Source organism: Musca autumnalis, unplaced genomic scaffold (genome assembly GCF_047663935.1).
Source record: "Musca autumnalis isolate F117 unplaced genomic scaffold, ASM4766393v1 scaffold_5, whole genome shotgun sequence".
In the NCBI taxonomy this organism is placed as follows: domain Eukaryota; kingdom Metazoa; phylum Arthropoda; class Insecta; order Diptera; family Muscidae; genus Musca; species Musca autumnalis.
In genome coordinates, this window is record NW_027412088.1 from 88,122,614 (window position 1) to 88,135,417 (window position 12,804).

At 42.5% G+C, this 12,804-nt stretch overlaps 1 protein-coding gene across 6 annotated transcripts in view; it reads left to right on the plus strand.

The window, feature by feature from the left end:
- The window catches only part of Ntan1 (N-terminal amidohydrolase 1), a 207,628-nt gene extending 201,156 nt beyond the window's left edge, over positions 1 to 6,472 (plus strand). For 4 of the 6 annotated variants that reach the window (XM_073992474.1, XM_073992471.1, XM_073992472.1 and 1 more), the window contains 4 exons: positions 4,561 to 4,769; positions 4,838 to 4,999; positions 5,074 to 5,187; positions 6,152 to 6,472. In XM_073992474.1, coding sequence (XP_073848575.1) covers positions 4,561 to 4,769; positions 4,838 to 4,999; positions 5,074 to 5,187; positions 6,152 to 6,163 — 497 coding nt within the window. In that variant the 3' untranslated portion in view covers positions 6,164 to 6,472. Of the gene's footprint in view, positions 1 to 4,560; positions 4,770 to 4,837; positions 5,000 to 5,073; positions 5,426 to 6,151 lie in introns of those variants that run through there. The other 2 variants (XM_073992475.1, XM_073992469.1) reach the window with 1 other exon arrangement.
- Positions 6,473 to 12,804: the final 6,332 nt, after the last annotated feature.

A 12,804-nucleotide genomic window follows, 5' to 3' on the forward strand; every position in this document is an offset into this window, starting at 1 on the left:
AAACAACAAAACATACAAAAAAAGATTTTTTTCAAATTGGACCAATATTAAAGAAGTTATGAGTATTTCTTTGCATGTAGTTTTTACAGAATTTGACTTTTTCAAGGCGCGATATCTCTGGAACCGATAGTCCAAAAAAATCTGAAAATATACTAAAATGTTTTGCTAATGAGCAGCATCACCGCAGCAATAAATAAAGGAAATCAAAAACCTCATCTTGAAAAAGTGTCCGGTTTCACTCAGAAATCCCCATATACATTATTTTTAATTTAGGCCTGTTTCTCAGGGCGGTTTGACATACGACCATGTGTTGTGTTGTAAACAAAAAAAAAAATGAAAATAATCACTTTGCAAAGAAAATTGAATATACTTGTGAACATTTTCGTCCTATAATTTGTCACAACTTTCGACATGGATAATCACGGCAAGAGTGCATCGCAGCTGAAGGTTCAAAACAATGATGCTGAATGAATTCGCTCATTTTAAGTGTATGATTTTCTCCTCTGGCAACGTAACTACAGTTGAGTTGCAGTCCATAATCGACCCCTAAATCTTTGTATGTCGATAAAGGGCCATCCTATATCGCTATGAAAAACTGGTTAAATGAATTCAATAGTGGTCGACACTCGCAAAAAACTAAGGTCGTGAGGGTCGCATAAAATCGGCCGTTGATCCAGAAAAAAATTAAGACGTGCTTGAACGAATAATGCAAGATCGCCATGTTATATACCGTGAGATAGAGGCATTCTTGGGCATTTCTTGGGCCAACTAAGATTTGATATTGCATGAACACCTGGCCGCAAAAATGAATTTTTCTCGTTAGATCCAGCAAAATGGGACAATCGTTCAAAAAAGTCTCTTGTGGCTTGGTGCAATGAAATTATGAACAAAAACAATCGCGGTGCTTCAAACGACATTTATAAGATCGTCACAGACGACGAATCTTGGATCTCTGCTTAGGAGCCCGAAACAAAACAGGTATCGACCGTTTGGGTCTTCGAAAGCGAGCCAAATCCAACGGAAGTTATTCATGGCAGGAGACCTTCGAAGCAAATGGTCGCGTGTTTCATCAGCAAAACTGACCGTGTTGCGACTATACGGCTTGAGAAATGTAGGACGGTTATTTCTCAGTGTTCCACTACAATTTGTTTGGCTGAAGTCTCCTGAGGAATTCGAAAAACGAACAAGAGAAGACGAATTGTTCTGCACCATGACAATGCGAGCTCTTACACATCGATTCAAACCAGCGCCTGTTTGACGGACAAAACGTGGAATTGATGGGTCACGCACCGTACAGCCCTGACTGGGGATCCAATGACTTCATTTGATTGCAGCACATCAAGAAAAAAGGCGTGGTCAACGATTTTCGTTGTCAGAAGATGCTGTAAAAGCGTTCAAAAACCATGCTTTAGAGGGACCTCAACCGAGCCACCGAAAACAACCCAACAAATTATCGCATGTCAAACTGTCCTGAGTACGCTTAGGCTAAAAACTATCAAACTTTCAAATGACGCAACCACAGATCCACTGGAGTAAGTTGAGTAGGTTTGACGGTGGGCAGTTGAAAAGGTGCCGTGCGTTGAATGGGCCTGTGCCGCATGCAGGGCAGATGTTTTGCACAGTGCCGTCGATCCTTGCCCAATAGGAGTATAGACGGCTGCACATAGTTGAACATAGTTGAAAACTAATCTGGTTTGCCGTGGGAGCTGACACTCCTCAGCTGCGATAGATGAGGCGTGTGCTCCGCATTCAAACTATAGCTGCATATGGCATCTGCAACTGTGTCCGTATGATATGCTTGTAGATCTAGAGGTTCTTTCTTTCATGTAGCACTGGACCTCCTCTTCTAGTCATGAGAATTCTCCTTGAAATACCTGATATGCCAGGCGGCATTCTGAGGTCCTTGTGCCTACACTTCAGCTTGTCGCAAATAGCTGTGGCATGCACGGAAGATGATAACATGCTATCGATTGTGACCCCTAGAATTTAAGGGTACTTTGTGGTCGGAACTCAACTCTTTTCTCACCTGTGCCGTCCATATGGTGAACAGAGTGGCCGTAGATTTAGTGGCGGATATTTGCATATTCCTCGTCAGGAAAAGGTGGTAAGATCGGCTAAATAGGAGTTCAGTCTCTCACAGGTGTCATCAGGGTAGGTACCTGACACCAGGATCGTACAATCATCCGCAAACGTTACGATCTCAATTCAGTCTGGAGGTGGCGGTCTGAATGTAGGAGAGGTAGAGGTTAAACAGTTACGGAGTACTAAGGCCTCAAAAGTCTTCGCTACGCTTCATCCTCGGCAGGAAGAGATATGATGCGACGTAGTACTCTTCTTTTCGTCCAGTGACTCCCGACAATCTGTCTATTGAAATAACTTGCGGACCTCTTCGGGTCAGTCAACGTGACGACGCAAACGTTATTGAGGTCCTATCTTCCTTCTTTCCATGCCTATGCTCCCCGACCAACCTGTTAACTTTCAGTGTCAGCTCCCTGACTCTGGGTTCACTGGGGTTTACTCGACGAAGCTCATTACGTTCGTTTGCAAATCCCGCGCCTCTGCTGGGAAGTTTGGTCTCACTTCGGGTATTCGACCAGCAGGTATATGACGAGCGGCTGCAGCAGTGATGATGTCTCGGAACGTCCTTTCCGCTACCCGAACATCAGAAGGATTAGGCAGATCTCTGAGGCGGTGGTTGGTCAACTCTCTGAAAATCGGACAATCTGCTTTTCCATGATTGACGAAAGTGATAAGATAAAATTGGGCGGTCTGCTAATGTAGACAATTATAAAGTGAAGGTCTGACCCAAGAAAAATGACGGGTTTCCAGGTGACTTCATTTGTCAGACCAGGTGACACGATGGTTATGTCTGACAAACTGTGAAACTCTCCGCTAATTCTGGCAGGGGCATCCTTATTGACCGTGCAAAGCGTAGAGCTATCAGTCTGCTCAGTCACTGCTTTACCCCTTTGGCCGTTTCCGAGGACCGAATGCCACAACTCATTATGTGCAATAAAGTCCCCCCAAGATCAGACGGTTATGACCTGGGCTAGGCTTGTAACCTGAAATACAGGTATTTAACAGCGGGATGTATACATACGTTCAGCAACTCTACCTCGTCATTTCCACACCTAACTGCTACTGCCATACATTCCATGTACGGGTCATTAGGGTCAGATTCAAGAGAGTAAATGAGTGTGCTGAGCTTCGTCGTACGAACCCTGAAGACCCAAGGAAACTTACTCTTAAAGTTCAACAGGCGCAACCCCCGTTGTCTCGAAAATTAATTTGCAGGCCGATAGTGTATCGTTAAAAAAACGCGATTATAAAACAATAGACCACCGAAATTCGTCAACAAATAAATAGCATTTTTGGACTACGGGACATTCCTGAACATATTCTGAAAATTTCATGAAATTAGGTTCCTAATATGTACCTAGAGTCGGAGACATAACCCCATTGTCTCCCAAAATTAACGCTGAAACCGATATTATCATAAGTTTGGCATATACTTATACCGTTTAGAGGAAAGGTGTGGGGAAGGTACCCCAACTCCTCCCAAGTTCTTAAAATATACATTAATTACCATGGCAAACCTTGAAAATTTGCAGCAAATTTCATGGAAATCGGTTAAGTAGTTTTGGAGATATAACATATTGAAAAAAGTAGGGGTCGGGACTTAATGCCTCAAAAAAGAACCTAGATTCTAGATTAATTAAAATTAGTTGCGTTTTTTGTTTTAAATACTCAACAAAATATACAGCCTATTTTCACCTAAATTATGCTACGACGAACATTTAAAACAATATCCTTTTCGGTCCAGCCGTTCTCAAGTGAATACAATTACCAAGGAGAGACATTTGATTTTTATTCCATAAAGATATAGCATTTTTAAAAAATAGGGTACTGGGGAAGTTCTCCGCCCCCTCTCATATTGAACAAAACACGGGTGCCATCCCTGAATATTCCCTGACAATTTCAGAAAAATCGGTTCAGTAGTTGTTGCAGAAAAAATTTAAATTTGACCGCGCCAAATTTTCTTTCCATAAAAACCTAAGTCGGGTTATGACGAACATTTCAAAAAAAAAAATTATCCAAATCGTTCCAGCCGTTCTCAACTGATGCAATTACCAACGAACGACATTTGATTATTATTTATAGATATATATTTTAAAATAACTTATAAAATAATTTAATGGCAAAAAATATTTAGATAATAACTTAGTGGTATTACGATTTACAGAACAATGCATAAAAACATGATTAAATTTACTAAATCGAGTGGATTTCTGCTGTCAATTCTGTTGAGTATATGTCAAATAAAAGCCCATCTAAAATCCATTAGATTTCACTCGAAATGCAGTAGATTTTTTCCATTGGTTTCTGTAAATGTAATCGTACTCTAACAATCAATAAGACGCCTAAAAGTATGCTCTGTTTTTTGAAACCTCATGCAAGATCGTTAGAATTGATTTTAGACAATAAACACTATTTCACCGCCCTTTAAATTTATGATAAGATATTAAATTAACTTTTATTTCTTCTTCTTCTTCTTTTTAGAATCATTCCACAAACATCATCTTGAAATTGATCTAACACAAGCCTGCGTTGGTGAATTAAATACAATTTTGCGTGGCGATATCAATTGTCCCATTATCTATGGTGTTGGTGTTAATATCAAAACTGGTGAAATATTTCCAGCCACATTTCCAGAACGAGGACCAGATCGGGAATTGCGTGATGCTCGTAATTTTATGGGAGCACAAACGGTATGAAGGAATAAAAACAATATACTAAAAATTACTTTTTTGTTGAGTACTCCATATTTGCTTATTAGGTTCTTGATATATACGATGCCTCTTTGGGTCTATTACGCATTGGCCCATTCAATTATGATCCTTTAAGGGGTGCCGATTTGTGGCTGGCACAAACAGATGAATTTCTTTTGCAACATTTATCCACAAGTCCCGATGTGGAACCGCCACATTTTACACATCACGTAAGTGGTCGTTTTATTAAGATTTTAATACTTTATTATCATGTTTTCCATTTCTACTTTTCTTCTTTTTACAGATGAGGGCCACCATTAAATTCATCCAAGAAAATCAATTTCCTGCTATTACTGTTTTCCGAGACAATCGACCTCGCTATTATAGACGCGATGAAACTACGGGTTGCTGGACACTGGTTAGATATTAAAATAAATGTTCCGTTTTTTTACTGTTCGTTTCGTTTATGCTTTCATTAATTGAATTTTCCTAAATATATATTATGTATGTTTTTTGTATGTATACATAGTTGTCCTATATTATGTTGCTTTCCAATAATTATTTTGTTTAGATTTTTTCGCTTTTTAAGTAGAGAGAACAGGGCATTTGATGTGTTTGGCTTTTGGGCGAAATACACGGCGTTACAAAAGAAGAAACAGTTACATGATCGTTTTCAATTCTCCCTACAATATCTAAATCGTTGTTGGGAATAATATTTACGATATATCTATAGTTAAAATAGTGCAACAGTTGGTATATTATTCTATAGTTGGATTCCCATGGCTCCATATCAATTTCTAAAGTCTTTACAAATGTAGCTGCCTTGTCGTGTAATATTATAGGTCCTTGTTGTGTAATATTTTGCAGACCCAAGAGCCATTGAGCCATTTGAAATTATCCCACAGCTTTTAATGTGTTATTTTACAGACTGCGGAAGTGAAGTAAAGCATTCAATTCTCGTTTACTGTAGCGCTGTGTTATTTAGAAATTTGGAATTTACAATTGCTGTTATTTTTATCCTACTTTAGTTAATTCTCAAATACACTTCTTATCCGATTTTCCTTGATGCGGCAAATGACAAAGGCCCCATAATTCCAGTTGTAATGTCAGCCGAAAATTTGTCTCACAATTGAAGGAAGTTTAACTGTAGTTTATAAAAAAAAATTGATACAAGTTGTTACTATTCTATCCTTCTTTATAATGTTGCTTTTAGTTTTTCGTTTTTTAATTCCAATTTTTTAATAAATATTTGTGCTTTCTGTTCTTTTTTCCTATTTGTTGTACTTTTCAACAATCATTTAGTAGTCTACTAATTGTAATATCACCCCAAAAACGAATTAAAATAATTTGTTCTTCTTTTTCTTCTTGTCTACTTTTTTAAGATTTTAGATTGAAAATTTCTTATAAAGAAATTTGTTTTAGAATGAGAACTGTATGTTTTTGGTATGCGCCTTATCTAAAAAAAGAAAGAAAACTAAAAAATGGATTTAAGTGAAAAATCTAAAACACACACTCACACAAACAAACAAAAACTCTCTTAATAAAGAAATTGTTTAATATAATTGAAATTATTTAGTAAAATGTATAAGAATTTAATAACAATGTACTCTAAATAAAAAAATAAAATAATAAACAATCATGGCAAATTTATATACCATAAAAATGATTTAATATTTAATAAAACTATCAAAAATCTCAAATCACAGTTTTAATTTTATATCATTGATCTCTGGGGTATTTTTTGGAAAGCTTAAGAAAGTAAAGATGGGAACGAACTTTTTCGATTGGTTGTTGTTCGTACATCTCTTCAGTATCCGCTTCGGGTTTCTCTGTGCCCAGATTCAAAAATTTGCAACCTGGACTAGCTGCTTAAAGAACCAGAAGACAGGTGAGTGGGTTTATCTGGCAGTTTAATTCGTAAACCACACTGGCTCCGCATAGCTTACCCCAGACCATCCTACTGCTTATTAAGACCCAAGAAGATTTCTTTATCGACTTGAGGACTTTGTTCCGATCTCGTACAATCACCCCATATGACTGCTGGAGATGTGAAATTTCAGAAAGGTAGAAGTTTAACAGCTCCTGAGATATAACCCGCCTTGGGGAACACCCTGTTTGACTCTACGAGACTTAGACCTCTTATTTCTGAAATTCTACAATTTATAATTGCTTCTCATCATGGTGCGGGGTAGTGCCTCTAGATTCTTCGGTAATGGAGGCAGGAGGGAGATCGGCCGGTACGATTTACCTCTGCTGGCATCCTTGTCTGGCTTCAGTAGCTGGACCACCCTGCCAAATTTCAGGCTTCTGGTACAATATCCATTGAGATTCCGTGTGGGCGCATCGCTTCGGATGACGCATGAAACATCGCCCAACAATCCTCTTAACCTGTCCCCCACTGGCTGCTCCATTAACTGCCTGTTAAAATAACACGGGCACCTCTTCGCACCACCTCAAGTCGTTGAATGTAACAGACGTCCTATTATCCTTCTTTCCCGGATTCGAGAGTGACTTAACCGTTGCCCACAATTTACCAAAATTGCATCAGGTGGTCGTTTTTATTTGACCAACAGGTATGAAGCGAGGGGCTGCAGCTGTGATGATGGGAAACACGTCTTTATGGACGAGTTGTGAAGCACGTCTTTATGGACGAGCTGGGAAGGACGTCTTTATAGACGAGCTGGGAAGGACGTCTTTATAGACGAGCTGGGAAGGACGTCTTTATAGACGAGCTGGGAAGGACGTCTTTATAGACGAGCTGGGAAGGACGTCTTTATAGACGAGCTGGGAAGGACGTCTTTATAGACGAGCTGGGAAGGACGTCTTTATAGACGAGCTGGGAAGGACGTCTTTATAGACGAGCTGGGAAGGACGTCATTATAGACGAGCTGGGAAGGACGTCTTTATAGACGAGCTGGGAAGGACGTCTTTATAGACGAGCTGGGAAGGACGTCTTTATAGACGAGCTGGGAAGGACGTCTTTATAGACGAGCTGGGAAGGATGTCTTTATAGACGAGCTGGGAAGGACGTCTTTATAGACGAGCTGGGAAGGACGTCTTTATAGACGAGCTGGGAAGGACGTCTTTATAGACGAGCTGGGAAGGACGTCTTTATAGACGAGCTGGGAAGGACGTCTTTATAGACGAGCTGGGAAGGACGTCTTTATAGACGAGCTGGGAAGGACGTCTTTATAGACGAGCTGAAGCACGCCTTTATAGACGAGCTGAAGCACGCCTTTATAGACGAGCTGAAGCACGCCATTATAGACGAGCTGAAGCACGCCTTTATAGACGAACTGAAGCACGCCTTTATAGACGAGCTGAAGCACGCCTTTATAGACGAGCTGAAGCACGCCTTTATAGACGAGTTGAAGCACGCCTTTATAGACGAGCTGAAGCACGCCTTTATAGACGAGCTGAAGCACGCCTTTATAGACGAACTGAAGCACGCCTTTATAGACGAGCTGAAGCACGCCTTTATAGACGAGCTGAAGCACGCCTTTATAGACGAGCTGAAGCACGTCTTTATAGACGAGCTGAAGCACGTCTTTATAGACGAGCTGAAGCACGTCTTTATAGACGAGCTGAAGCACGTCTTTATAGACGAGCTGAAGCACGTCTTTATAGACGAGCAGAAGCACGTCTTTATAGACGAGCTGAAGCACGTCTCTATAGACGAGCTGAAGCACGTCTTTATAGACGAGCTGAAGCACGTCTTTATAGACGAGCTGAAGCACGTCTTTATAGACGAGCTGAAGCGCGTCTTTATAGACGAGCTGAAGCGCGTCTTTATAGACGAGCTGGGAAGGACGTCTTTATAGACGAGCTGGGAAGGACGTCTTTATAGACGAGCTGGGAAGGACGTCTTTATAGACGAGCTGGGAAGGACGTCTTTATAGACGAGCTGAAGCACGCCTTTATAGACGAGCTGAAGCACGCCTTTATAGACGAGCTGAAGCACGCCATTATAGACGAGCTGAAGCACGCCTTTATAGACGAACTGAAGCACGCCTTTATAGACGAGTTGAAGCACGCCTTTATAGAAGCACGTCTTTATAGACCAGCTGAAGCACGTCTTTATAGACCAGCTGAAGCACGTCTTTATAGACGTGCACATGCCGCATACTGGGCATATGTCTTGCACGGCGCGATCGATTTCCGCCCAATACGAATTTAGGCGACTGCAATATACCGAGCGTAGTTGAGCCAAAACTACTCTGGTTTGTCGTGGCAGCTGACGCTCCTCAGCTGCGATAGATGAAGGGTGTATAGGGTTCTGGCCAGACTGGATGACAAGCCCTCCTTCTCCGCTTCTTGTACGATTCTTCCGCAAAACATTGTAATGCTACGGGTGACAGTGAATTTTGTTTGCTGTATCGCGACGACCATTATGTTATTCCTAGTCATAAAGTCCACAATTTCGCTGAGGGATGATGAATTTCCACACCGCTAAATAACAACTTGTGGTGCTAGATGTTGCGTTTGCTGTTGTTGTGGAGACTGCGGGATGTCTCCTATTCCGACGACGACGAAGTTAGAGACAGGCTGGGAGATGTGTAACCAGAGCAGTCTCGGAAGAGCATCCATTCCCTACATCCGTTACATCCCATCGATGTTGACATATGGTGGATACGGATCTGGCAAACGGAACAGATCCATGGGCCGGGATTGTTTTCTATCGCGGCACGGACCAAAAGAGCTCGGAGGAAACATTCCGGGATATATTACAGCTCCTATAGTAAACAAATATACGAACAGAAACACAAAATTGTTTAGGTATTGGCCCCTGGTGGAAAATTCTACGAGTCAATCCGGTGCTTAAACCGGGCGCGGTGGGATTATACATTACATTACAATCTCTCTCTGAAATTTCAGAAAGGTAGAAGTTTAACAGTTCCTGAGATATAACCCGCCTTGGGGAACACCCCGTTTGACTCTACGAGACTTAGACCTCTTATTTCTGAAATTCTACAATTTATAATTGCTTCTCATCATGGTGCGGGGTAGTGCCTCTAGATTCTTCGGTAATGGATGCAGGAGGGAGATCGGCCGGTACGATTTACCTCTGCTGGCATCCTTGTCTGGCTTCAGTAGCTGGACCACCCTGCCAAATTTCAGGCTTCTGGTACAATATCCATTGAGATTCCGTGTGGGCGCATCGCTTCGGATGACGCATGAAACATCGCCCAACAATCCTCTTAACCTGTCCCCCACTGGCTGCTCCATAAACTGCCTGTTAAAATAACACGGGCACCTCTTCGCACCACCTCAAGTCGTTGAATGTAACAGACGTCCTATCATCCTTCTTTCCCGGATTCGAGAGTGACTTAACCGTTGCCCACAATTTACCAAAATTGCATCAGGTGGTCGTTTTTATTTGACCAACAGGTATGAAGCGAGGTGCTGCAGCTGTGATGATGGGAAACACGTCTTTATAGACGAGTTGTGAAGCACGTCTTTATAGACGAGCTGGGAAGGACGTCTTTATAGACGAGCTGGGAAGGACGTCTTTATAGACGAGCTGGGAAGGACGTCTTTATAGACGAGCTGGGAAGGACGTCTTTATAGACGAGCTGGGAAGGACGTCTTTATAGACGAGCTGGGAAGGACGTCTTTATAGACGAGCTGGGAAGGACGTCTTTATAGACGAGCTGGGAAGAACGTCTTTATAGACGAGCTGGGAAGGACGTCTTTATAGACGAGCTGGGAAGGACGTCTTTATAGACGAGCTGGGAAGGACGTCTTTTTAGACGAGCTGGGAAGGACGTCATTATAGACGAGCTGGGAAGGACGTCTTTATAGACGAGCTGGGAAGGACGTCTTTATAGACGAGCTGGGAAGGACGTCTTTATAGACGAGCTGGGAAGGACGTCTTTATAGACGAGCTGGGAAGGACGTCTTTTTAGACGAGCTGGGAAGGACGTCATTATAGACGAGCTGGGAAGGACGTCTTTATAGACGAGCTGGGAAGGACGTCTTTATAGGCGAGCTGAAGCACGCCTTTATAGACGACCTGAAGCACGCCTTTATAACGAGCTGAAGCACGTCTTTATAGACGAGCTGAAGCACGCCTTTATAGACGAGCTGAAGCACGCCTTTATAGACGAGCTGAAGCACGCCTTTATAGACGAGCTGAAGCACGCCTTTATAGACGAGCTGAAGCACGCCTTTATAGACGAGCTGAAGCACGCCTTTATAGACGAGCTGAAGCACGCCTTTATAGACGAGCTGAAGCACGCCTTTATAGACGAGCTGAAGCACGCCTTTATAGACGAGCTGAAGCACGCCTTTATAGACGAGCTGAAGCACGCCTTTATAGACGAGCTGAAGCACGCCTTTATAGACGAGCTGAAGCACGCCTTTATAGACGAGCTGAAGCACGCCTTTATAGACGAGCTGAAGCACGCCTTTATAGACGAGCTGAAGCACGCCTTTATAGACGAGCTGAAGCACGCCTTTATAGACGAGCTGAAGCTAGCCTTTATAGACGAGCTGAAGCACGCCTTTATAGACGAGCTGAAGCACGCCTTTATAGACGAACTGAAGCACGCCTTTATAGACGAGCTGAAGCACGCCTTTATAGACGAGCTGAAGCACGCCTTTATAGACGAGCTGAAGCACGCCTTTATAGACGAGCTGAAGCACGTCCTTATAGACGAGCTGAAGCACGTCTTTATAGACGAGCTGAAGCACGTCTTTATAGACGAGCTGAAGCACGTCTTTATAGACGAGCTGAAGCACGTCTTTATAGACGAGCTGAAGCACGTCTTTATAGACGAGCTGAAGCACGTCTTTATAGACGAGCTGAAGCACGTCTTTATAGACGAGCTGAAGCACGTCTTTATAGACGAGCTGAAGCACGTCTTTATAGACGAGCAGAAGCACGTCTTTATAGACGAGCTGAAGCACGTCTCTATAGACGAGCTGAAGCACGTCTTTATAGACGAGCTGAAGCACGTCTTTATAGACGAGCTGAAGCACGTCTTTATAGACGAGCTGAAGCGCGTCTTTATAGACGAGCTGAAGCGCGTCTTTATAGACGAGCTGGGAAGGACGTCTTTATAGACGAGCTGGGAAGGACGTCTTTATAGACGAGCTGGGAAGGACGTCTTTATAGACGAGCTGGGAAGGACGTCTTTATAGACGAGCTGGGAAGGACGTCTTTATAGACGTGCACATGCCGCATACTGGGCATATGTCTTGCACGGCGCGATCGATTTCCGCCCAATACGAATTTAGGCGACTGCAATATCCCGAGCGTAGTTGAGCCAAAACTACTCTGGTTTGTCGTGGCAGCTGACGCTCCTCAGCTGCGATAGATGAAGGGTGTATAGGGTTCTGGCCAGACTGGATGACAAGCCTTCCTTCTCCGCTTCTTGTACGATTCTTCCGCAAAACATTGTAATGCTACGGGTGACAGTGAATTTTGTTTGCTGTATCGCGACGACCATTATGTTATTCCTAGTCATAAAGTCCACAATTTCGCTGAGGGATGATGAATTTCCACACCGCTAAATAACAACTTGTGGTGCTAGATGTTGCGTTTGCTGTTGTTGTGGAGACTGCGGGATGTCTCCTATTCCGACGACGACGAAGTTAGAGACAGGCTGGGAGATGTGTAACCAGAGCAGTCTCGGAAGAGCATTCCCTACATCCGTTACATCCCATCGATGTTGACATATGGTGGATACGGATCTGGCAAACGGAACAGATCCATGGGCCGGGATTGTTTTCTATCGCGGCACGGACCAAAAGAGCTCGGAGGAAACATTCCTGGATATATTACAGCTCCTATAGTAAACAAATATACGAACAAAAACACAAAATTGTTTAGGTAATGGCCCTTGGTGGAAAATTCTACGAGTCAATCCGGTGCTTAAACCGGGCGCGGTGGGATTAGTCTGGTAGATCGAAGTCAGATTAGTTAATCTGGGAAAAGTGTTGTTGAAATCAATAAGAAGAATGTTTCGAGAATGACACTATAGAAAAAAATTTCATATGTTTTCATATTTTCAGTAAATCCCATGAGTTATCC